Genomic DNA, 27,171 nt, shown 5'->3' on the forward strand with positions numbered 1-27,171 from the left:
ACTCAAATGGAGCACGGTCACCATACAAGGACACTGGTGTAGGCTTTCTTGCCTCCGTGTAGAAGCAGAGTGGCTGTGATGGTGTGTGGTTTTGGGTGTGCCTTCGAGAAGTCATTGTGAGGCGACCCGGACTGAGAGACCAAAGTTTTTTGCCAGAAATCTGATCGTCCGACAATCGGAGCTCATATAGGCAGTGAATCGGGCAGTTATGGGCAGATAACGAGTTAACTCGTATGGGCAGTTAACACGGCATGGCACACGACTGCCAGTGAAACTAAAATTCAGCACAATCATGAAATTCAGTCGGCTCTGACCAAATCGGTCTTAAAAATGGGCTAAAACTGCACAGTTACATTACATTCGCCTACCACTATTAATTGCTCATAAGAACATCTGCTAATCATGTAATTAAAAGAAAAAAGGTCTTAAATGATGGACCAATTTTATCAACTAAAACAAAGGAAGCCTTCTTTTAAAGGATGATTTGCAGCCAAATATAAAGTGCAATACACTGAAATTTTTTGAATGTCACTAGTCTTTAAAAACTGAACAGAATCATCATGGCATGCATCATGGTGCCTCTGGTGATTCTCTCCAGAGCTCACAAGTTCCTGGTGATCATCTAGTATGTTTTCAGTTGCATAATGCTAACTAAACCTGTTCAGCTTACCTTGCTGGATCCCTGCTCTGGAGGCTCATCTCTCTGCTCTCCGTGCCTCTCCTGCTGCTCACGCAGGTCCCGAAGCTCCTTCTCCTGCCGGCTCAAGCGTCCCTCGTACTGGGACCGCAGAGCATTTACACGCACCTCCAGCTCTTCACGCTGCTGCTTCAGTTCCTCGTTCTCCTTCACCAGCTGACTCTTCACATCTGCAAGAAGAACATGTCAGAGTGCTGATCTGCTGATAAGGAAGGCGAGAACGGATCATAGTTTTGAGCTGCTCACCCACGAGCTGGTTGATCTTTTGCTTGGCTCCCATGAACGCCTTCCTTGTCCTCTCCTCCTTCTCGGCCAGCTGCTGCCTGAGCTGCTCCTCTTGAGACGATTTATCCTGCAGCTCCTGACGCAGGCGTGTCAGCTCAGCCTGCAAGCGGGAGGCTTGCTCCTGAGCGCTGCGTGCTTCTACCTCACGTTCCCCTACCGTCTGCAGAGAGAGCATACAAACGTTTGCATTTAAAAGTAGGAAGTTGGGAAACAAGTGACAAAACCTGGTAGTAGCCACTAAAAGGGATGGCACAACTTATTTTGACAGATGACAGTATTAGCTCGTTGGCTATTAGTGTTGAAATGATGTGAAATACAACAGGCTAAGAGTTTGAGGGAAAATGTTTAATTTATCAAACCTTCTCTACTTTTAATGCAAGTTAACAGAACCAGATTTATTTCCAAGTCATTTTGGGTCGTTCGTTCAAGTCCATCCATGAAATTTATAGACAATGTAAAGGGCAACAGGTATTTTCAAATTATGTCAAAAACTGAAAATGGTCAAAAATGGAGATACAAGCTTTTCTTCCGACCACAGAGATATATAGAGTTATATGTAACATTGGGCAGCCTGGTCAAATGGCATGTTTTGTTGATTTTCTAAGCAAAACTATGTTAACACATCCTCTACAGAGAATACACTTCAGCAAACCTTAATAAATAAATACCTTATTATTTGTTAAATATAATGGGAAATTAAAAAAGCAAAATGTAACCTGCGAAAGTTTTGAGAAAGTTTACATTTCATGTTTTATTTTCTCCCCAAAATGTACAGGCAGATTCACTCGAGAGAGGCCCTGAATATTCTGTAATAACTCTCGCTAGGATGAAGCAGTCTCAACAAAACTATGTGGAATGAGCTCCTCAGTATATGAAGCTCCAAATAAGCTGAGATGCCCCTGCATCAGAGCGATGAGTTATAACCTCCGTTTGCAACTTCCAGGTGCAGACCCCCATATCACTTCATGTGTCTGTAATGCAATCGATTACACATACATCAAAGTACATAGTGGATTTTTTTGGTTCTTATTAATTCATCCTAATATCTCTGATCAACACATTTACTTTTTTTCTCTCTGTAGAGGATGTGTAATTATTTTTACTTAGAAAGTAAAGAAAACATGTAATGTGAGCAAGGGTGTTCAAACATTTGCATACAACATATTTGCGTAACACTTATTAGTCACTAAAAGCTTCTACTAACGGAAAACCTTAGCAATCTGAGCAAAACCGTTGCTGAACAGAGAAACCATTTTGTGTTTGCAGTTGAGAATCAGACTCACCCTGTTAAGGGTTTCTACTTGGCCCTCCAGCTCTCTGGTCCTGGTCTCCGACTGACTCAGGGACTCTCGCAGGCTCTGCAGCTCCTGTGCCGAGGCCTGCTGAGCCTCTTGGTCTTGAGTTGGAGTTGAGGCTGCAGCTGCCACCATCTGAAAGGAGAGGAGAGGTGCACAAAGATACTAAGGCACTCTGTTCAACATTTCAGGTGACGGTATTCAAATACTTGAATCACTATGTAAGTTTGCATTATGCTGCATCATGCAAAGTGAAGGGGTGTTGAGAGAGAATTTCAGATCAAAAATAAGTGAAACATCTTTAAATAGGGCTGCAAAGTGTGACCGTTCTGATCATGTTTGTTTAATTACATCATATTAAATTATATTTCATTACCACCAAACAAGTACCTCAATGTGAGTATGCTGCCAGGGATGCATTGTTAAAGCTGTGACTGAAAAGATAGAGGAGCTCCACATAGGAGAAAAGAGGCCCATAAGTCATCACCATGTGCCACAGGTAACTAGTGCTAGCATTAGCTCACCTGAATGGGCAACTCCTATTACTCCTGCTTTATCAGAAAACCGTTTAACCCTTGTTATAAACATTTGTAATAAACAAAATGTCCACTTCTGTTTGCTGTTACATTTTCCTTCATGCTAGTACTACTGCACCAGTTTATCCTAGTGTTACGGGTCAGTGCCTTCGGCTGCTCTTCTCTTGCTCTTTTGGCCGTCTCTTTTCTTCACAGGTTGCTTGAGGTGACAATTGCCATCAACTCCTGGACATCCTTTGTCCAATCAGCTTGCAGAAATGAGAAAAAGGAGGTGGAGCTCCTCGGCGCTGGGTCTACAGTGTTCGTCTGGGTCTACTTGCTTTAGATTCTCTTAAACTGGTGCATTTAAGTGATTCTTTTTTAATCCCTCAACCAGGGAAGTTCCTCCTCTGCATTTAACCCATCCGTGAAGTGAAACACCACATGCACACTAGTGAACACACACACACACGGGGGCAGTGAGCACACTTGGCCGGAGCGGTGGGCAGCCCTATCCACGGCGCCCAGGGAGCAATTGGGGGTTATGTGTCTTGCTCAAGGACACCTCAATCATGGAATGCTGGGGATTGATCCGGCAACCTTCCAGTCACAGGGCCAGCTCCCCAACCTCCAGCCTATGACTGCCCGACTTCTCTTAGAAGGAAGGGTAGGTTAGACAATCCGTGCGTTGGTAGGTATTTTATTGTTTAAAGAAAATGGATGGATGGATGGATGGACACTAGATTAGAGGCATGTGCTACCCCAGGCTCAATGAGGAAGCTGGAGCCAGGATTCTGAGCTGCAACAGCCATTACTTTTATTTCACACACAAAAACGCCCAGCTGGCCACTTTTCAGTGGCTGTCGCTATCTAACCTTTTTAGTCTGTTCACAGAGCTTCTCAGCTCTTTCTTGTGCTGCTGCTCGCCCCTCTCTCGCTCTGTTCCATCTCAGCTCATTTTAAAGGCACTCACACTGCCAATCAGATGAGAATCAGCTGCTCTCATTAAGGGCAGCATGAGCACCAGAGCCGAGAGAGAACGAGAGCTTGCCGCTCCGCCTCCTTGTAATCGTTGTCTGTAGTCCCCTCCTGGGTAGAGGGCCCTGTTTGCCAGCACAACTTCATCAACTTTACTACAGTACACTGTTGTTAAGAGCTTAACTTGTTTGTGTGTTATTTGTCTGTGTGTTATAAGAGTTTTTATCTGCTTTATACAGGTCTCGGCACCCCTTTATACTGCTCCTCTATCCTCTTGTTACTGTCTCTCCCTCCTCCTAGACCTGAGCCTATGGTTGGGACATAACACAGGCTTATTGTACAACCTCAATTCCAATGAAGTTGGGATGTTGTGTAAAACAAAAAAACAGAATACGATGATTTGCAAATCCTTTTCAACCTATATTCAATTTAATACACTACAAAAACAAGATATTTAATGTTCAAACAGAAAAACTTTGTTTTTTGCAAATATTCACTCATTTTGAATTTGATGCCAGCAACACGTTCCAAAGAAGTTGGGACAGGGGCATGTTTACCACTGTGTTACATCACCTTTCCTTTTAACAACACTCAATAAGCGTTTGGGAACTGAGGACACCAATTGTTGAAGCTTTGTAGGTGGAATTCTTTCCCATTCTTGCTTGATGTACAACTTGAGTTGCTCAACAGTCCGGGGTCTCCGTTGTTGTATTTTGTGCTTCATAATGCGCCACACATTTTCAATGGGAGACAGGTCTGGACTGCAGGCAGGCCAGTCTAGTACCCACACTCTTTTACTATGTAGCCACGCTGTTGTAACACGTGCAGAATGTGGCTTGGCATTGTCTTGCTGAAATAAGCAGGGACGTCCCTGAAAAAGATGTTGCTTGGATGGCAGCAGATGTTGCTCCAAAACCTGTATGTACCTTTCAGCATTAATGGTGCCTTCACAGATGTGCAAGTTACCCATGCCATGGGCACTAACACACCCCCATACCATCAGAGATGCTGGCTTTTGAACTTTGCGCTGATAACAATCCAGACAGTCCTTTTCCTCTTTGGCCCAGAGGACACAACGTCCATGATTTCCAAAAACAATTTGAAATGTGGACTCGTCAGACCACAGGACACCTTTCCACTTTGCGTCAGTCCATCTCAGATGAGCTCAGGCCCAGAGAAGCCGGCGGCGTTTCTGGGTGTTGTTGATATGTGGCTTTCGCTTTGCATGGCAGAGTTTTAACTTGCACTTGTAGATGGAGCGACAAACTGTGTTCACTGACAGTGGTTTTCTGAAGTGTTCCTGAGCCCATGTGGTAATATGCCTTACAGAATGATGTCGGTTTTTAATGCAGTGCCGCCTGAGGGATCGAAGGTCACGGGCTTTCAATGTTGGTTTTCTGCCTTGCCGCCTACTTGCAGAGATTTCTCCAGATTCTCTCAATCTTTTGATGATATTATGGACTGTAGATGATGAAATCCCTAAATTCTTTGCAATTGCACTTGAGAAATGTTGTTCTTAAACTGTTGGACTATTTGCTCACGCAGTTGTTCACAAAGTGGTGAACCTCACCCCATCCTTGCTTGTGAACGACTGAGCCTTTCAGGGATGCTCCCTTTATACCCAATCATGACACTCACCTGTTTCCAATTAAACTGTTCGGCAGTGGAATGTTCGAAACAGGTGTTTTATAAGCATTCCACAACTTTCCCAGTCTTTTGTTGCCCCTGTCCCAACTTCTTTGAAACATGTTGCAGACATCAAATTCAAAATGAGTGAATATTTGCAAAAATGTTTCTGTTTGAACATTAAATATCTTGTCTTTGTAGTGTATTCAATTGAATATAGGTGGAAAAGGATTTGCAAATCATCGTATTCTGTTTTTATTTGTTTTACACAACATCCCAACTTCATTGGAATTGGGGTTGTATGTTAAACAAGAACTACGATGTTGGTATCAGCCAAAGCCCATCCCACCCATAACTTCTTCCCCACAGCTAATGGGCTCTGTTTATTAACGCATGGAAATTTGTATATCAATTGTATATCAATAAAATCACAAAGTGCAGCAACACAGAGCAGCATGCAAAATGTATAAACGAGTGTGCAGAATATTAAATAAATAAGTAATTAATTAGGTGGTGCTAAATTGCATAATATGTTCGTTATCTTTCACTACAAGTAATGCAGGTTTTTCTTGGTCTGCTCATCTTAAAAGGTTTGAGTCTCGAACCTTACCTTGTCATGCTGAACTTTGAGCTCCTCATATTGTGTTTTGTATCGACGACCAATCTTCTTGACCTGTGTGATGGTCTTGACCTTCTCCTGTATATCAAGTGTCTTTGCTTCCAGGTCTTTCTTCAGGCTGTCTCTTTCCACAGTCACCTTGCCAAGGTTTTCTCGTAAGTTCTGAACCTGAGACTGCAGCGTGGTGACTGATCCACTACTCCTGTAGGGGATTGAGAAACACAGCAGAGTTAAATCTGCAGCCGTAGCATAAAGGACAGGACAGACAAGTCAAAAAGATACGACTGTACCTGGCAGCTTCAGCTTTGAGCCGGGTGGTCTCCTCCATCAGCTGCTGGATACGTTTGAGATGTGCCTCTTTTTCTGAGTGCAGTCGCTTGTACTCTTCTGGGTCTGTGTCCTTCTGCTGGCTCACCAGGTGCTGCACAACGACACATTTTAATCCATTTTGATTGCAGACACAAATTTGGAAACAGACACACACACACGGAGTACAAACAGCAAAAAGGGACAATGTGTCGTACTGACCTGAGTTCGGGCCTTCCAGCGTTTTATGTCCTCTTCAAGAAGCTTCTTCTCAGCCTGCAGCATGCCACTCTTCTCACTCAGCTCTGCGTTGGACTCCTGCATGGGCAAGATGTCCGACTCCAGCTTGCGAATCTGAGAGCAACGTGAAAAACGGCAGCAGATTAGCTCATTCCGCTTCTGAGTGTAGAGTTATGTGGACAATTGTTTTAAACAAAACTTCATGAGATTACGAGCCATAGCTCTTCTGTACAAAACCCTGTTAGAGACGGATCAACTTTATCTGGGGAGGTAGAGAAAGCACCATTTTTTTAATGGCCTAAATTAATAGGCTGAATAATAAATTCTCACATTTTTTGCAGTTTATGCCTGAGAAAGTACTAAAATAGGCCAACGACAGAACCTTAACACACTTTAAAAGTAGTTCAGTGCATCCGTTTTTTTATGATGGAAAACAATGTTCTGACCACGAAGCTAAACTTTACCAAATAACCAGAAACAAAAGATAGTGTCTGCATGTCACTTAAAATAGCAATTTATGTGAAAAAAAAAAAAAACATCTGTCAGATGATCCTTCCCTGTTAAAGCCATGGTGAAATTGGCAGAAGTCAGAAGCAGGGCTACAGAAACTCCATTCCTACTGTCTGTCCTAGAGGGCTTTTTAAAGTCAGTTTTAAATCAGCCAATGCAGCCACTGCTCTGGATTGCTAGCAAGCATACACTCAAGGAGGTAAGAATCAAAACACATGAGTGCGCTTTTGAGTAACTACTGGACAGATAATGCAAGATTTTAATCTAGTACAAATCTGCAATGCAGTCCTGTTTACACCTCGTAACAGACACAGCCATGTGGCACACTGATGCCATTATGGAGTCGGTCATATACCAAACACTCTACAAACTGTCAATCAAAACTATACAGACAATTTATCCCACACAAACTGATCATTCAAATTCCCTACAAATTACTTTACCAGTCCCCTTGTAAAACTAATCCATCTCTATCAATCCTCATGAGCACCACCCTCCATTGTCATTATCTCAATCTGGTTTCTCGTACCTTGGCTTGAGCTTGCTGGAGCTCTTGCTCCACCCTCTCCTTCTCGGCCCGTAGCATCTTGTTGGTCTCTACAAGTACGTTCATGGTTTCGGTCTTCTTCATGAGCTCATCATGTTGGGCCAAAGTCTTGGCAGTCACCTTAAGGGAGTAAAAACCATGCTAGTCCACATAGTACAGAATACCATAATCTTGAATTAGTATGGATTATTTAACATATCGCTGTTGTCGGAAGAAAACCTTGTCTCTTCAAAATGGAAACTTTACAGGAGAAGGGAAAAACATACTTCACTTTTAATGTAAGTCAATGGAATCAGAGTTATTTCCAAGACATTTTGGGCCGTTTCTTTTAGTGCATTCATCATGAAATTTACACACAAAATAAAGAGTAACAGACATTCTCAAATTACGTCAAAAACTGAAAATCATCATAAATGGAGATACGAGTTCATAATATAATTATAATATATTGTTGACACACCTGCATTCTCTCCCGCTCAGCACTGAGTGAGTCCTGTACCTCCTTCAGCTCCCGCTCCAGGTGTTCCACTCGAAGTCTGTGCCTTAAAGTCTCACCCTGAGCTACCTCGAAACGCGACTCTGCTATCTCCTTCTCCCGACGCACAAACCTACATGAGCCCGCACACATGTAAATATACAGCTATTCACAAATCACAGACTGTGGCAGTGGCAGAATGACATCTTGGAACGTGAGGGGGATGACAAAAATAACAGGATGGGTGTAAATATTGGCCCGAAACTAAAAGCTGTACACAGTCAAAAACAGGTCACCTGAGGATCTCAAGGAGCTGCTCTTGTGACTTGCCCTCCTCGGTCAAAGAAACATTCAGGGAGCTCTCGCTGACTGCCTGCTGCTGCTGCAGCTGAGTGGCCATCTTACCACTCATGCTCTGAATTTGCTCATGGAGGAGCTCATTCTGCTTCTGCAGGCCTTCACAGCGTACTTCCACCTTAGTCTGCTCCTCCTGAGAGACAAAGAGAGACGTCAAGGAAAAGATGAAGATCTATAGACCAACATGAGTAAAATACATGTTTTAACAGAACTATAAACATGAACGTGAGGAAGCTGATTTATACAGGGTGGTTCAAAAAGATTCATTCAATTTCAAAGTGCAACATTTTTACAACCGTGAGATGCATAAGAACCAATCACAATCCAATTGTAAGAGGGGGTCAGAAAGTTTCTGACTGGCTCCCTTCAGTCTGAGAGGAGATGAGACCCCTGGGCAGAAAGCGTTCTCCACTTCAATAAGAGTGAATCAGTCATAACTGTGCAGCGTGATTTTCATGGGCAGTGAAGCTCCAACAGCTCAGAGCGTTCGTCGTTGGTTTCACAGCACTGGATGATCTCCGAAATCACACTGAAAGAGCCTTGAGAGCAGCGACACCCGACACGCTCAATCCAGTATGGGATGAGTTTGACTGTGGTGTTGATGTCCGTACAGCTGGATGAGGTTCAGACTGAGACCGTGTACAATTACATAATAAGCTTTATGCTCATTTAATCCATTTACAGCTCACTGCATTGATCTGTAACAATTTACAAGTGAAATAAATCATTTTAATATCAGATGAATCTTTTTGAATAACTCTGCATTTGCTACTCTAAAAAAAAGGTGTCGTAATGTGAGCGGATTGCCAAGGACCCATTCAGGATGTGACTGAGAAGGTAGATATAGTATGGCTTTTATGGCTAAATAAGCTGATGTTAACTAGATTAACATCAAAACAGTTAAATGAACATGTAGAGACATCATCTGCTGGGGAGAAAAAGCATCTGTAGAAGAGTCTCCACTAACATCCAGTGTTGTACCAGTTGGTTGTAGCTTTAACTCATTAGCTTATTAGCTAACGGAGACAACACGTGTTAACTGCCTTGCATAATACACTCTAAAGAGGCGCCGAGTATTCTGTTGTTACTCCCGTTATGATGAAGCAATCTGAACAAAAAAAATACGCTACATACCTTGACGTACGTGCATTCGATTGCATTACATGTGATGCTGGATGTTGTCAGGACCAAAGGCTGTCCCCTTCAACCCCAGGCCTCCAACATATTATGAATAAAAATAAATCTTTTAATAACCAGCTGTCCAAGTCCAAGTTCTCAAAAGATGTCAAAAAGAAAACAAAAAGTCTTCAGATGCTCAAGTTTGTGAAAGAGGGAAACAGGCTTGTTCTTTATTTCAGCATCAGGGGGCTCAGCATCTCATGAGACCCAACTGCGCAAACAGTGTTCCAAACAACAGATTATACACCATTTATATGGGGTAGTAAGATACCCCCGTCTTACTTCTCAAATTTTGATATTAGCTCACTTTCAGATGGATGAAGACATGCACCTATTAATTTGGCTATCACATGATGAGCTTACTCCTAAAAACTGGTTTCAACTGGCTTTTACCAGCCTGCTTTGACTTTCAACTTGCCCCTCTCTTCACTGGGTCAGTAGACACATATAGGCCTCTCTGTGAACCCAGGGGCTTTCCAATGCCTAGAATTAATACTGTCTGTTAGCCAACATTACATATTTGGTTAGTGATTAAAATATCTAATCTAATCGATTACTGATTAAGGGAATATTTATTCAAAAGCTCCGTCAAAGTGATCAGTGTTCTGCAAGACATGAAAAAGTACAGGGGTATGCAGCTGGAGGTTAAACATCGAGCCTACCTCATCGCTCCGACACAGGGGCATCCCGGCTTGTTCGAAGCTCCATATACTGAGGAAAACACTGCTCGTTGTTTTGTTCAGATTGCTTTGTCCTAGCCAGAGTTATTACAGAATATTCGGGGCCTCTTTCGAGTGAATCTTCCTGTATGATACTAATATTAACATGATGCTAGAGATAGTAATAAATAATTATTTTAGATGTGCCAACAATAATGAGAAGTGTAGATTATTCTAAAATAACTGAGAATGATGAACTTGAACATTAAAAACCAGAAAGCCTTGCTTTTAAGCAACGGTAATCAAATTTTGAGGCAGACTAAAAAAAGTTAAACAGATTTACACCATCATTGTTGAGTCCATGTTACTATGATATTGAACAAAAATCGAAAATAGACTTTTTGGTGTTGAGTTCAATCCATTTTGTGTTTTTACTGTATAAAACCAAAATGATTACTACACAGCACATACCTTAAGGATCCTCTCCTGTTCCTCCCACGAGACACGGGCCTCCAGCAGCTGTGCACTGGCCCTCTGGGCATTCTCCTCCAGCTGCTGGCGGAGCTGGGTGGTTCGCAGTGCCTGGGCTTTAGCTGCCTGCAGAGCCTCCACATCAGCAGCATGCAGCATCATCTCCCGCTCATACTTATCCTGGGCCTCAGCGGCCAGCCTGGCCTGCTCCTGAGCATCCAGCAGGGCCTGCTGCTCTTGAGCCACTGCCACCGAAACCTTCTGCAGGGCATCCTGATGCTCTGCTTGCAAGCTGTTCAGACTTTTCCGCAGCTCACTCACCTGGGACAGACATAGTTTCAGCTCTTCACAACTTTTTAGCGACTTCAAGTGTGAACAAACAAAGGTTGTTTTTTTTTTTTTTTTTTTTAGGACCTGACAGCGTCATAACAAAAGCCAACCACAAATATACCGACTGCTCTTTAGTTTGATATGTAAACAGTTAAATATATTTATATGCATGTAAATATATCTTACATTCTCACACACACACACACACACACACACACACACACACACACACACACACACACGCCCATTTCCAAAAACAAAATGTAATGATGTGCAAATCATTTAAACCCTACATTTAATTGAAACATATCAAATGTTGAAACTGAGATTTTACTGCTTTCTGAAAAAAATATGCTTATTTAAACAGGACGGGGGCAACAAAAGGCTGTGTAATGCTTAAAAAACAAAACAAAAAAAACAACAAAAAAACAGGTGCTTAATTGGCAACAGATAAATAACATGATTGAGTATAAAATGAGCATCTCAGAGAGTCTGAGTCTTTTACAAGTAAAGACGAGGAAGGGTTTACCACTCTGTGAAATACTACACAATCAAATAAAGCAATTGAGGAACAATGTTTCTCAACATAAAGAACTTTTTCTTTTCATCATCTATACTACATATCATTAAAAGATTCAGAGAATCTGGAGAAATCTCTGTATGTAAGGGACGAGGCTAAAAAAACAAAAAAAAAAACAAAAAAACAAAAAAAAAACCCAAAAAAAAACAGTATTTGCTGGCCGTGATCTTTGGGCCCTCAGGAGGCACTGCATTAAAAACAGACATGATTCTGTAGTGGAAAATCACTGCATGGTCTCAGAAACACTTCTGAAAACCACTGTCTGTGAAAACAGTTCATCACTGCATCCATAAAGACAGATTAAACTGTAAAATGCAAACAAACTGTACATAAACAGGATCCAGAAATGCTGCCACCTTCTCTGGGCCCGAGCTCATTTAAAATGGACTAAGAGAAAGTGGAAAAGTGTGGTCCACCTGTGGTCCAATAAATACATTTTAGATTCTTTTTGGAAATCATGGACGCTACGTCTAAAGACCACTCAGCTTGTCATCAGTATACATTTCAAAAGCCAGTATTCATGATGGTACAGGGGAGCATTAGTGCACAAGGCACGGGTGATGTGCACATCTGTGCAGGCACCAATAGTGCTGAACAATATATGCATATTGTGGCAACATATGCTGCCATCTAGATGTCTTCTTCAGGGAAGGCCTTTTTTTACTTCAGAAAAACAATATCAAACCTCATTCTGGATGTTTCACAACAGCATGCCTCCTTATTAAAACAGTCTAAGCACTAAACTGACCTGCCTGCGGTCCAGACATGTCACCACTGATTACATTTGGCACATTATGAAATGAAAAATACGACAATACGTCTCCTCAGTTCCCAAACACTTGCAGAATGTTGTTAAAAGAAGCAGTGATGAAAGTGTTAAACAGGGCCCCGTCCCAACTTTTCTGGAATGTGTTGGTATCAAAATCAAAATGGCCATCTTCTTCTTCTTCTTCTTTCAGCTGCTCCCTGTAGGGGTCGCCACAGCGGATCATCTGCCTGCATCTTGCCCTATCTACTTTTCTCCTCTACTTTTACACCAACCATCTCCATGTCCACATTCTACCCGACAGCTCCATCTCCAACATTCTTTGACCAATCAAAATCAAAATGGCCATATTTCTCAAAAAAAAAAAAAAAAAAAAAAAAAAAAAAGTACATTTCTCAGTTTCAACATTTGATTTGTTGTCTTTCACATCAATGGTTATGGTAGGTTGTCAATAGCGTAGGCATCTGTATCAAGGCCAAACATGTGCTTTAATGCTGTGGAATGGAATCTGGAAGCAAAACATGTACCTGCTGCTCAACAGCTGCCACAGTTTTCTGTTTCTCTTCCAGGATTTCTTGCTTCTCCTTTTCAGCTTCTAGAAGCTTCCTCTCCAGTTGCCGGTGCTGCTCCTGAGCCTCCTTCACCTGGCTCTCAACCGAAGCCCTGACTTGCTCGGTCACCTGACAGACAGACAGAGAGCGCGAGAGAGACAGACAGACACCACATAAGTACTGACGTAATGGCCAATATGTTCCAGGACAAAAGTCCTGCAAGCGACACTATAGCAAATACTACAGTTGTATACAAAAGTATGGACACCCCAGGACAAATAACAGTTTGTAACAATAATTCAGAAGAAAATATGAGATAAAACAGTAATAGCGCATTAAAAGTTGCAGAAGTGTGTTCTGTGTAGACTGCGTGTTAAATTATTTTTCACTTAGAAAATCAGCAGAACATGTCATTTGACCAGAGGCGCCCAGACCTTTGAGTTCAAGCAACCTGATAAAGTTTATTCTATCCTCATTACCTGTTTCTCTTTCTCCAGTGCCTCCTCCAAGCTGAGGCACATAGCTCTGTACTGTTCGACAGAGGAAGCAGCGCTCTTTACTCTCTCAGCGAGATCCTCTGCTTTACCCTCAGCCTGCTTCAGACGAGTAAGAAGCTCTTCCACGTCACCTTCACCACCTTGAAGTCCTGCAGCACACAGCCAGGGAAGAAAAGAGTTAAAACAATGTTGGTTAAAATTGCAGAAAACAACATTAAATAACAGCTAGTGGAGATGATTTGGCATAATCGCTTGATCTCTCACTGCTGGTCACCTTCGTTATTATTTAGGTTAATGGTTTTGGGTGGAATATTCCACTCATTGCTGTGTGGAATTTAAATTATTTAATAAAAATGCTGTCCTCAAATTTCTGGTCAGAAACAAGTTTTTGTGGCTAGAAGGCAGCAACTCAGAGCAGAGATTTAAAAAATAAATAAAATAACTTTTACTATCTTTTATATATATATATATATATATATATATATATATATATATATATATATATATATATATATATATATATATATATATATATATATTTCCCTCATAGCCTTCAGGAATGACAATGGCTACGGAATAAATTAGGACTGACTAAATTTGGAGTCTCCTTAAACGGGTTGTGTCGGTAAACATTTCCATGTACAGACTGAGGGTAAATGAAAAGAAGTCAGAAGAAAAAGAAAATCATCAGGTTTCCCTGCAGTTCTCTGTTCTTCATCTGACGCTCACTGAGACACGATAGATCTTTCCTTTTAGCTTGATTTGAAAAGACCTACAAACCACGTGGGCTAATCCAGTACAGGCTAATATCACTGCTGACCACCTGAAAAAACGACTTCGGCAATTTAGATTTTGATAACAGGTCAGTATTTTGTCTCGTTTGCTAATGTTAGTTGTAGATAGTCACAGCTGCTGCACCATTTAAGGTGGAACGGGACCATTCAAACAAGAGGCTGCGAAAAAAGAAGCCAAATTCAGCCTCGTAGTTTTAACATGGGTAGTATTTTGATAAGGAGTTTTAGTCTATCAAAATATCCTCCCTTAGAGGTTTTATTTACAGGAATACTGGTAAATACACGTGACAGTAGAACGATTTGATAACGTAGCACAGCTCAGAGCACCGACTCAGCCCGCCTTAGCTTTGTGAAGCTTAGTGACATCAAATTGATGTGCAGTAGCTTTAGCTCGCATGTAGCAACATTAGTATTACAGCTCTTTACGACCTCGTAATTCACAGGATCCAGTGGTGTTTGGGAGAAGAATGTTCACTGGATAGAACACGTCGGGTTCTGGACACTTATTTAAACCAGGGAGAGATAGAAACGATTTTTCAAAAACCATAATTCACTCTGGTCATAGAGAAATGGAGCTTGGACCCAGAGTTCCTAATATGGGCATAACAAGGACTACAGAATGACGCACGACTACAGTGGTCTATTGGTGAGGTGGCGGGGTTATCCACTACATTGCCCTGAGTGTAAAAGAAGGGAAATTCCCATCACTAAACTAAAAATTACTAGCTGTAATTGCAATACGGCGTCAAAAAATAACAGTAATAATAAACAGTAATAATAAAAATAATCTCCATTTAACAGCTACACATGACCAGAGAGAATGCTTCATTTACATAAATGCATCATAGAATCTTAGCAATATGTATGTTTCATTTACAAAAGAGTGCACTAGGTTTTTCACCATCAGCAAGGTTAGCACTTTAGAGTGATGCATTCATCTAAACAGAACTACTGTTAGGCTGAGAGTGAAGGAATACGAGGCTTGAAGGGAGAACAGTGTGGGAATTCGCAGCCAAGTCTAATAACGGACAAGTCTAATAAACGCACAATGAACATGGTTTACACTAAATAAAAAACCTACACAAAAAAGTTTTATTAGACTGACCCAATTAACCAACAAGAATACAATGGCTTTGTTTACGTTTAAGGACATTGAAAGCTGGGCAAAACACAGGACTGGCTACAAATATGGTCAGATAGTACAGTAGCCCTGACAGTAATGAAGCCCTGATGACTTTTTAATATATTCTAGGTCAGAAGTACGAGAGCTCTAACCTGCGAGGCCAGTATGTGCGGCGGGCGATGGCAGTCGACCCTCTTCACTGTTCACTTGCTGCCGGAGAGTGCTTAGCTCCTGCTGGGCAGCGTTCAGCTGCTCTCTGGTCCTTTGGTACAGAGCAGTCTGGGCCTCAAGCTGCTTTTTAGCATCCAGCAGTTGCATCTGTGAACAGGCACCCACATTTAGTCTCTTTAGATTGAGTATTGAGAATCTCAGTACGCTGTAAATCAGAGGTTGAGAATCTTGCAGCATCCGTCCTGCATAGTTTAAGGCTTTCATCACCAAAACGGACCCGATTTATCTAAAGAAACATTATCGGTTGACAACCTTCTCTCTTGTGGTCACAAATGGCTGATTTTGGACTTGCTTATAAAAGAACAGCGAACCGGATGACCTAAAACACGCTATATACTATCGGTCAATACTGACTTGTCATATTAAGAAAACACTTATTTTGTTCAATAATAACTTACGGAATTAAAATGCTAGAATTTAAGATATTTTCTTCAATATGATGTTTTTGGGAACATCAGAAAGTTTTTTTTTCATCTACAGCTCTGTTTATCATTTGCGACACATGAAAATTCTTTTTTGTATGAATTAATTTAAATCTGTCGAGACTGTATTAAGAATGCCAGTAGATGCAGCCTTTTTTTTTTGCATAGACTTTTATATGAATGAAAATGCCGACTCCAAACATTTGAACACTAGTATATAAACCAAAACCAAAAATGACGAACTACATAAACAAATCTTTTTAATTAAGATGAAAATAAAATTAAGATAAAATGTGTGACCACCATATGCTACAGATGTACCAGATAGCAATTAGATACTAGAATATCTACTAGAGAAAAATACTGGAGAGCTAACAAATGCTTCCTGGGCAGTCGTGGGCTGGAGGTTAGGGAACCAGCCCTGTGACCGGAAGGTTGCCAGTTCGATCCCCTTGGCTGACGGTCCATGACTGAAGCGGCCTTGAGCAAGGCACCTAAGCACCAATTGCTCCCTGGGTGCCATGGATAGGGCTGCCCACTGCTCCGGGTAAGTGTGCTCACTGCCCCCTAGTGTGTGTGTTCACTAGCGTGCATGTATGTGTGTGTTTCACTGCACGGATGGGTTAAATGCAGAGGTCTAATTTTACAGTGTGCAAACAGTGACAAATGATTATAAACTCTATAATACTAATACAACCACAACCACCACCACAACAATGACAAGAAACCACTGCCCTATAAGCACCAACTAATAAGATAAGCCATCGAACTCTCTGGCACATTATGAGTTGGACAAGAACATTAAAAGCAGATCCAAAGCGCCATTAAAGCGCAAAAAGAGCCATTAAAGCAGCAACACAAGAGAGGAGTGTGATCAAGTGGCTGAAAAACAAGGCCATCAAGAAGTAATGCAGCTGAAAGCAACGCTTACATCCTGGTTGCGCGCCAGCAGGTGTCTCTGCTCCACCTCGTGCTCCAGTCTCTTCTGCAGCTGGCTGATCTCTCGCTCCTGCTTCTCCACCTGCATCATCAGCCGCTGCCTGGTCTCGGTCTCTGAACGCTCCAGAGTGGCCTTGAAAGACAGTAGAGAGATCAGCTTAAGTTCTCTGAACACGTTATCTTGGACCCAGGCTTTGCTTACAGTGGAAACCAGTACCTGAATTGATTTGAGGTTGGTGAGCAGGAGGTTCTGGCTGCGCTGCTGCGAGAGGATGGACTCTTTCTCCTGGTTCAGCCTGGACTCCACCACTTTCAATATGTCCCTCTCCTTGCGCAGACTCTCCACTTGGGACTGAGAACCACAGCAAACAGCTCGTCATTCATTGCAATTCTTCAATTCTTCACTAGGGTTTGGCAATATTTACATTGCTCATTCTGTTCTCATATGTACCCAGAGAGGGAGCTGGACATGCATGATGTTTTCAACTCATCACTCAACACTCAAGTGTCAGTCTAACAAGTGAAAATCAAACTTGTGTGTGGAGCTGTTCATCTGCTAGATAAGTCAGCACTAGCATCACACAAAGCACTTGATCCTCAGTACACTATGCAAAAAAAAAAAACCCGTACCAGTCAGAGTACAGTCTAAAGCAAATTTTAACCAATTCTTTTGACTTATAACTGTTGTCAGTCTACAATTAATTGTTTGGCAATACAGCTAAAAAATTTATCACAGTAATTTTTTTTTCATATCAGTCGATATCAATACACAATACAAGTTAAATCATTACTGATTTCAAATTTGCAGGCTGTTTTTTTTTTTTTAACTCCTGAGTCAGAACATACTCCTTTATGGTCTGAGCATGACAAACACTCACCAAATTGTGGAACATTTCATAAATGTGTCATGGGACAGTGGGAGAAAGTTTCTGGTGAGCCGTTTTTACCAGCTGGAAAAGCAAAGCCGCAATTTTGTAATAATCTTTATAAAAACTAATTTAAGAAAGAAAACATTATTTTTGGCTGTCTGATTGCTAAACTGTTTAGTTGCTCAACAACGTCACCTTAATACGAGCAAACATTATCTGGCTCGGTAGGTCAGTGATGGATCACACCGCCTTACTGACGTCACTCCTACCACACCCATGTCAGAGGACATCGCAGTATTCAGGCACAGACTAGCAGACATCTGGGTTTGTCCATTCTGTCGTAGTAGTTTCAGTGTTAGTATAGTCACAGTATAGTTACTGTGCAAAAGCATTAACTATAGTGTGATTCTCACACATCCGACAAACAGAGTCCTCCTTTTAGGCATGTTTAAACTGCAATCAGTGCTTTTTTGTCATGTACCGTAACATCAATTCGCTATGCTGTGTTACAGGGAGGCGCTTCAAGTTAGCCTCTCACTCTCCAACGCCATAACGCAGTGGAAAGGCATGGTTTTTCACTGCATCACTGATCTGTCACTACTCAAATTTGGACACATTCTATGGTTCTGCATCATTAAGTTGGGTTACCAGAATATGGGCCTTAAGTTAAACTAAAAACCTGCATGTTTAATTAATTATCAACTGTTTATCAGAAATTAAATTAGCCTGGTAAACAAAAGCATAGGGCAAAAACATATGCATCTGCCCATTTATGGTTAATCTTGAATACGCCTAGTATAGGTGCTGTTACTGGGGTGGTACCCTGTTGGGTATGTCTTCATCGCCTTTAGTTAGAGAATAACTGCACCATATTCTGCTGCAGATATGCGTACATTTTTTGTTGCACTCACTCCACATGCTATGTCTTAACCCCAGGCTTTTTAATTTCATTGTTCTAATAAAAAAATGGTTGCAATTCATAATCCCATAAGATAACATTACTGCCAAACTGCTCTACCTTCTTCATTACCAGGTGGCCAATAAGGGACAAAGGAAAGGATATGGAAGAAAAAAAAATAGTACACAAAAACACTCACCCCAGCCATGGTGAGTTTCTCATTAGCTGCACGCAGGTCTTGTGTGAGCGTGTGAACGGTTTGCTCACTCTTCTGGACAGCTGTGGCCTGTTTTTGGGTCTTCTCCCGCAGAGAGGCAATTTCTTTACGATAACCCTCAACATTATCCTGCAGCATCTCATACCTGCCAAATAAAGAACCGGTGGACTTGGATTAAAACGCAAGTCCAGCTGATGCATTAGTCGGTTTGTAGCACAAAGTTTGGAGACGTATTGAGAGGCACTGGTGCTCACCGCTTGGAGGCAAACTCCAGCTGAGTGGAGATCTTTGAGTTCTGGGAGCGCAGCTCGGACACTTGATCTTGAAGCTTCTCACACTGGTCACCCAGAGCCTTCTCACTATCAGCCTTCTCCTTCTTGTAGGACCCGAACACTTCCTGGAGCTACACATGTGCAAAAACCTCAGAGCTTTTCCAGAACCAAGAGCATAAACAAACTGGCTGACTATTATTGCATAATAAAGTCAAAAGCCATGGTGACTGTATTAGCGATTTTGCCACTGTTCAGATCTGATTAATTATTTATTGGTGTACATCATCAATGATTAATCACATGCAATCCTTCATCTATGACTCTTAAAGCAACAAAGATTCTTTGCGTATTCACAATAATTGTATGACAATTTTTTTTCCATTAAAAGGAAGTAAAATGATGTGTATAATCATGGCTGTACACTGATTATTTTACAACGGCTTTACACTTACGTCAGCTAAGCTGACTTTAGAGCCTGAGGTTTGCTTTACACTCAAACACATTCCCACACTACGACTATCTTGGCATCCAAGTCCCCTAAGATTTCAGAACATCTTTCTGCTGCCCTCTAGTGCAGAGGTCCTTAATTAAAACTCAGTGAGGTCCAGTTAAAGAAAATTTCTTCCAGCGAAGGTCCGGAACATAATGTCTAACTTGCATTATGGTTCAGTGCCATATTCTGTTTACTAAAGTACATATAGTACAACCCCAATTCCAATGAAATTGGGACGTTGTGTAAAACAAAAACAGAATACGATGATTTGCAAATCCTTTTTAACCTACATTCAATTGAATACACTACAAAGACAAGATATTTAATGTTCAAACAGAAAAACTTTGTTGCAAATATTCACTCATTTTGAATTTGATGCCTGCAACACGTTCCAAAGAAGTTGGGACGGGGCAACAAAAGACTGGGAAAGTTGAGGAATGCCCAAAATACACCTGTTTAACATTCTACAGGTGAGTGTCATGATTAGGTATAAAGGGAGCATCACTGAAAGGCTCAGTCGTTCACAAGCAAGGATGGGGTGAGGTTCACCACTTTGTGAACATTTTTTGTTCAAAAAACAAAAAAAAAACAAAAAAACAAACATGTGCAATTGCAAGGAATTTAGGGATTTCATCATCTACAGTCCATAATATCATCAAAAGATTCTTTGAATCTGGAGAAATCTCTGCAAGTAAGCGGCAAGGCAGAAAACCAACATTGAATGCCTGTGACCTTCGATCCCTCAGGCAGCACTGCATTAAAAACCGACATCATTCTGTAATGGATATTACCACATCGGCTCAGGAACACTTCAGAAAACCACTGTCAGTGAACACAGTTCGTCGCTCCATCTACAAGTGCAAGTTAAAACTCTGCCATGCAGAGCGAAAGCCATATATCAACAACACCCAGAAACGCCGCCGGCTTCTTTTGCCTTTCTGTCTTCATTAGCATTTTACACAGTCCCAGCATAATTAAGTGTGACATGCGCCCGTCCACAGGGCCCCCAGCTCCGAGTGGGGACGGCAGGGAGAGGAACACAGTGAGTGAGAGGGAGATGGTGCGCGAGTGAGGACACGCTAAGTAACATTCACGTTTATTATGGGCAGACGAGATACTCGTTCCGTTTCGGCTCAGGCGCTGATACTGACCTGGCTGGCAACTGAGCGCCTTTAAAAAAAAAAAGAGCAGAAAGGGAACAGAAAGAGGGACGAGCAGCAGCAGAAGAGACTGAATGAAGAGCTGAAATACTCACGCGAAGAAAACGACTGAAATGTCTTGTAGCTTGAAGCCACTGAAAAGTGGCCAACGTAGGTTCGGTATTGCTTTGTTTGTTTCTGCTTATTCAGTGCACAAATATTGACGACAGGGCTGCTGCAAACACTTCTCCTGCCTCCGCCCAGCGATGTGCTACACTATGGTTTATACTAAATAATGATGCTTATTAATACACAACATTTCACTCTTCCTGACCTACCTGCTTCAGGGCAGCCTTGGCCTCCACTGTCTCTGCAGCCTCTATTGCAGTGGCAACAAGTCCAGTGGGTGTAGCAGTAGTGGGTGTGACTGCAGGGGAGCGGCGGGGGGTGGAGGTGCGGGAGAACTCCTCTGGAATGGTTCCTGGTGTAGATACATTACAATGGTTAACCAAACCCAAAGGCTTGGCTCTCAAGTCACTGTGGATGGCTGAAGTATTTACCTTGCTGGGGGAAGTTGACCCCTGTGATCCGGGTTAGCAGAATGCGGTACGTGTCTCGCTGGTGCACGATGGACTCTACGTGCTCCATTTGTTTTGCACGCTGCTCTCTCAGCTGCTCCAGTTCACTCTGGGCCTTCTCCACAGTCTTCTGCAGCTCACGGTGTCTGAGTATGTGGCACGCACACAGGCACGCACACAGGCACGCACACAGGCACGCACACAGGCACGCACACAGGCACGCACACAGGCACGCACACAGTTAACAGAAGTCCCTCACATAGTTGGGGTCCATTCCAACTCTACATTTTAGACAATTGAAATGGTGAACTGATGACAGGGCAAGGCATTTTAAGCAGCTTAGACCACTTTTTCAAGTTAACTTTATAATTTCCCTCCTCAAACTCCTCAGAGTGCTGTTGAGAGCTTTAGCAATGTCGAGGGTGGACAAATTCATGCTTTACATTCTTAATTTTTCTGCATCATCCTGGATGTGTGACTACACTGAGATGTTCAGCGCCCATGTCCCAAATAAAATCAACATCTGGCTCTTTCCACTACTGTGGTTGACAACAAAGGCAGAATTAAACTTCTGCTAACTTCCAAGTTCTGCTGGCTGCTACAAACCAAAAAAAAAAACCACTTTTATACCAAATAGAATACTTTTATCTGCTTTTAAGACTGTATTTCATTTAAGTATATTTATAATCGTGCTGTCTTTGACTCCCGGCCACGGACGGCTGTAGCATCATCAGAGATTGAACTCGCAATCGTCAGATGATGGGCCAACGCTTATATTATTTATATAGTTATATTTTGTGTGTGTGGGTGTATGTATGTATGTATATATAAATAAATATAAACACACACACCTCAAAAAAATAAAAGGAACACTCAAATAACACATCCTAGATCTGAATGAATGAAATATTCTCATTGAATACTTTGTTCTGTACAAAGTTGAGTGTGCTGACAACAAAATCAAACAAAAATCATCAATGGAAATCAAATTTATTAACCAATGGAGGCCTGGATTTGGAGTGGAAAAACACACGACAGGCTGATCCAACTTTGATGTAATGTCCTTAAAACAAGTCAAAATGAGGCTCAGTATTGTGTGTGGCCTCCACGTGCCTGTATGACCTCCCTACAACACCTGGGCATGCTCCTGATGAGGTGGCGGATGGTCTCCTGAGGGATCTCCTCCCAGACCTAGACTAAAGCATCAACCAACTCCTGGACAGTCTGTGGTGCAACGTGGCGTTGGTGGATGGAGCGAGACATGATGTCCCAGATGTACTCAATCGGATTCAGGTCTGGGGAACGGGCGGGCCAGTCCATAGCTTCAATGCCTTCATCTTGCAGGAACTGCTGACACACTCCAGCCACAGGTCTAGCATTGTCCTGCATTAGGAGGAACCCAGGGCCAACCGCACCAGCATATGGTCTCACAAGGGGTCTGAGGATCTCATCTCGGTACCTAATGGCAGTCAGGCTACCTCTGGCGAGCACATGGAGGGCTGTGCGACCCTCCAAAGAAATGCCACCCCACACCATTACTGACCCACTGCCAAACCGGTCATGCTGAAGGATGGTGCGGGCAGCAGATCGCTCTCCACGGCGTCTCCAGACTCTGTCACGTCTGTCTCATGTGCTCAGTGTGATACTGCTTTCATCTGTGAAGAGCACAGGGCGCCAGTGGCGAATTTGCCAATCCTGGTGTTCTCTGGCAAATGCAAAGCGTTCTGCACTGTGTTGGGCTGTGAGCACAACCCCCATCTGTGGACGTCGGGCCCTCATACCATCCTCATGGAGTCGGTTTCTAACCGTTTGTGCACCCACATGCACATTTGTGGCCTGCTGGAGGTCATTTTGCAGGGCTCTGGCAGTGCTCCTCCTGTTCCTCCTTGCACAAAGGCAGAGGTAGCGGTCCTGCTGCTGGGTTGTTGCCCTCCTACGGCCTTCTCCACATCTCCTGGTGTACTGGCCTGTCTCCTGGTAGTGCGTCCAGCCTCTGGACACTATGCTGACAGACAAGGCAAACCTTCTTGCCACAGCTCGCATTGATGTGCCATCCTGGATGAGCTGCACTACCTGAGCCACTTGTGTGGGTTGTAGAGTCCGTCTCATGCTACCACGAGTGTGAAAGCACCACCAACATTCAAAAGTGACCAAAACATCAGCCAGAAAGCAGAAAGGTACTGAGAAGTGGTCTGTGGTCCCCACCTGCAGAACCACTCATTTATTGAGTGTGTCTTGCTAATTGCCAATGATTTCCACCTGTTGTCTATTCTATTTGCACAACAGCTGTGAAACTGATTGTCAATCAGTGTTGCTTCCTAAGTGGACAGTTTGATTTCACAGAAGTTTGATTTACTTGGAGTTATATTGTGTTGTTTAAGTGTTCCCTTTATTTTTTGGAGCAGTGTGTGTGTGTGTATATATATATATACACACACACACAAAAAATTGGGCACCTCCTATTACAGGACAGAGCCCTCAGGTAGTGTCAGTCTGGCACTGATCTGCAAGTCACTCACTTGGTGCTCTCGCTCTCCATCTCTTCTTTCTCCTGCGCTTCACCAAGTTCTCTGAGGGCCACCAGGAGGCGCTGGTTTTGCTGTTGCAGCTCCTCTACACTGCGGAAAGTGACCAGGTGCTGGGATATCACCTCTGAAGTGCTGCTCACATCTGCTGAGTTAAGGTCATCTTCGTCATGCAACACATGGTTCCCACGTGCCTCCTCCAGCTCTACCAGCAGCACCCGCACCTGAGAGACAACAGCTGCGTTTACTTGCAAAGATATTTGCCAGTTCAACTGAACACATTCCGATTACAGATTAAAACTGAGGTGTTTATTCTCACTCTACTCAACAAACTATGGAAAATCTCTCTCACTCTACAAGTATTTGATCCAAATTGATGCGCATGCATAGAGAACCACTCAGTGTAGATGTTACCATGACAACCATATGAGTCCAGTCCTCTGCAGACCAGTTTCTGCTTCACGGTATAAACTCTCACCATGACAGGACACACTTGCAGAATGGACTTAAACTTTCCGTTAGGGAATGTAATCAGATTCGGGCATTTACATGGATATTCTTCTATTTAACAGATTATTTACAGGATTACCCACCTCATTGAATAGACACTGTATTCCGAATGGCGAACTGGAGTAGTCTATCTTGTTTATGGTGTTTACATGGACGTATTCTATTCCGATTGAGCTATTACCGGACTATTAACATATTAGGTTGCATGTAGATGGGGCTAATGACTGAGATTGTGAGATGAGGGAAAACCACTGTAGGACAGAACTTATATATAAGCTTATAAGAAATGGGCTGACAGACAGGAAACTGCCAGCATTACTATGGCTGAAGAAAAATAATCAAGTGCCAGTTTTAGGGTCTAAAAGAATCTGAAGGTCAACTTGCACATCATGGTGCCTCTTCTAGAAGGCTTACCTGCTGAGCCAAGTCAGCCAACTCCACCTCAAACCTCTGGTTGTCTCTCTCCAGCATAGATGACCATTTGTTGGCCTCGTCTGCTTCCCTCTGTAAGCGCTGCACTTCCTGGGGGGGCAAAAAACAAACAAAAAAAAAAAAAAAAAAAAAAAAAAAAAAAAAAAAAAACCAAACACACCACACTGATTAAACTCAAATCAACACATAAGGTCTCTGGCCTTGCCCAATTAAATTCACTGCTGATGTGATTTGTAATGCTTGTTCAAAATTGGAATTGGTAACGTGAAAAATCCGAGGACCGATTTCAGGAGGACTGAATCTGAATCTCATGTTAAATCACAAATCATCATGGGTCTCACATCTCATGCTTATCCTGTGTTTCTTCATCCATCTGTACATATAGACATTGCTGCTACACATACTGAACTTTCTGCATACCTCATTGCGCATCTTGCACATCTGGACACTTTATTTGGTACAACATCTGCTCATGCTTATTCATTCAGTGGTCTTTATTTGCCTTTACCTGTAACTTCTTGTACAGTCATTATTGCACTGCGTCCCTCATCTCAGGTCATAGATTTTATCACAGATTGTTGTATTTTTTCTATTTGTATACATGCCTGTGGATCTGGTATATGTCTACACCCTTATTACTATACAGTGTTGTGTGTCTGCTAAATTTCCTTCAGAATCAATAAAGTCTCTCTGTCTCTGTCTCTGTCTCTGTCTCTCTCTCTCTCTCTCTCTCTCTCTCTCTGATGAATGGTGGACAAAAATAAAGCACGTCATCCAGCATTATACCTGTAGATGCACAGAAAAGAAAGCTATACAGATATGTATATGTCTACACCCTTATTACTATTACTGTACAGTGTTGTGTGTCTGCTAAATTTCCTTCAGAATCAATAAAGTGTCTCTCTCTCTGTGTCTCTCTGTCTCTCTCTCTCTCTGTCTCTCTCTCTCTCTGTCTCTCTCTCTCTCTGTCTCTCTCTCTCTCTCTCTCTCTCTGTCTCTCTCTCTGTCTCTCTCTCTGTCTCTCTCTCTGTCTCTCTCTCTGTCTCTCTCTCTGTCTCTCTGATGAATGGTGGACAAAAATAAAGCACAACGTCATCCAGCATTATACCTGTAGATGCACAGAAAAGAAAGCTATACAGATGACAGCTTTTGTCTTTAATAATTTATTACTATGTTGACTTTTGGTAAAAATGTTTGATAGCTGCTACTAGCTACTGACCCAATATCAGTTCTAACACAGAGCTAGCCAAGTTAGCTAGCAGGGGTGTGTAAACGCATTGATGTGAGGCAAGTCAGATCTTTTAAAATGACTTCTGTAAATGATCAGATCGGATTGGCTTGTCCAGACGTTACCAACCTATCTGCATGGGCTGCTGTGGTAAAAATGTAGGTGTCAGTAAGTATAAAACTATAACCTAAAAACCCGGGGAGAGGTGGACGTGCATCATCTCGCCCTCCAAGCTCTTCAGAATTCTCTGGCATAATAATGAATCTTTAGCGCTCTCTTTAAATCCCAGCACTTTCGTAACTCTGGATTTGACGCACTGTATGTCGCATCGCGAGTGACGCAAAACACACTTTGAAATCTGATTTGAGCGGCCAGAGAATCCAGACTGAAATGCATCTGCAAAAATCCGACTGGAATCGCAATTCACACCACCTCCAAATGTGGTTTGGATCCGATCTGCCAAATTATTTATTTATTTTTTTTTGTCCAACTCAATAAATAAACAAATAAATAAAATAAAAAAATCAAATCAATCTGGATAAAATTTGAATATGCCAAAAATTGGATTTGGGCTGGCAGCCTGAACAAGGCCTTTGTGACAGCATCAATTTTGGAACAACAACAACAACAACAACTTCTCTGGAAGCCTAAAAATGTTGATGTTTTATGATCATTATAATAACATAAGCCAGAGTCCCTCTAGCTAAAAAGACTACAATATCAGGTACATGGGATGGGAGGCCCCCAAAAACAGCATTTTAGTAAGACCTGCAATGCTTTTGCCCTTACTTGCACGGCTTGCTCCAGTTTGGTGGACAGATTGTCCACAGACTTCTGCATGCGATCAAACTCCTCCCGCTGCCTCTTCAGGAGGGGTGCCTTTGCCTCCACCTCCTGCACAATGTCATCCAAGTACTTGTTCACACGCTTGTTCTCCAGCCTCTCCAGCTGCAGCTGCTCCTGGGACTCGATATATGCAGTGTAGATCTGCAAAACAAGCACACGAGAGCGGCTCAGA

The 27,171-nt window shown here is 42.4% G+C and overlaps 1 protein-coding gene across 3 annotated transcripts in view; it reads right to left on the bottom strand.

The window, feature by feature from the left end:
- tprb (translocated promoter region b, nuclear basket protein) overlaps nt 1–27,171 on the bottom strand; it is a 55,135-nt gene that overhangs the window by 19,506 nt on the left and 8,458 nt on the right. For all 3 annotated transcript variants that reach the window (XM_017722444.2, XM_017722446.2, XM_017722445.2), the window contains exons 12-33: nt 26,943–27,140; nt 24,908–25,015; nt 23,978–24,207; nt 21,441–21,604; nt 21,219–21,361; nt 19,231–19,379; nt 18,959–19,121; nt 17,210–17,344; nt 16,985–17,125; nt 15,553–15,718; nt 13,466–13,632; nt 12,963–13,115; nt 10,760–11,080; nt 8,390–8,583; nt 8,079–8,226; nt 7,601–7,738; nt 6,544–6,675; nt 6,306–6,436; nt 6,007–6,217; nt 2,266–2,412; nt 944–1,142; nt 671–867 (exon numbers count right to left, since the gene is read on the bottom strand). In XM_017722444.2, coding sequence (XP_017577933.2) covers nt 671–867; nt 944–1,142; nt 2,266–2,412; nt 6,007–6,217; nt 6,306–6,436; nt 6,544–6,675; nt 7,601–7,738; nt 8,079–8,226; nt 8,390–8,583; nt 10,760–11,080; nt 12,963–13,115; nt 13,466–13,632; nt 15,553–15,718; nt 16,985–17,125; nt 17,210–17,344; nt 18,959–19,121; nt 19,231–19,379; nt 21,219–21,361; nt 21,441–21,604; nt 23,978–24,207; nt 24,908–25,015; nt 26,943–27,140 — 3,735 coding nt within the window. The remainder of the gene's footprint in view (nt 1–670; nt 868–943; nt 1,143–2,265; nt 2,413–6,006; nt 6,218–6,305; nt 6,437–6,543; nt 6,676–7,600; nt 7,739–8,078; nt 8,227–8,389; nt 8,584–10,759; nt 11,081–12,962; nt 13,116–13,465; nt 13,633–15,552; nt 15,719–16,984; nt 17,126–17,209; nt 17,345–18,958; nt 19,122–19,230; nt 19,380–21,218; nt 21,362–21,440; nt 21,605–23,977; nt 24,208–24,907; nt 25,016–26,942; nt 27,141–27,171) is intronic.

Source organism: Pygocentrus nattereri, chromosome 4 (assembly GCF_015220715.1).
Source record: "Pygocentrus nattereri isolate fPygNat1 chromosome 4, fPygNat1.pri, whole genome shotgun sequence".
In the NCBI taxonomy this organism is placed as follows: Eukaryota; Metazoa; Chordata; class Actinopteri; order Characiformes; family Serrasalmidae; genus Pygocentrus; species Pygocentrus nattereri.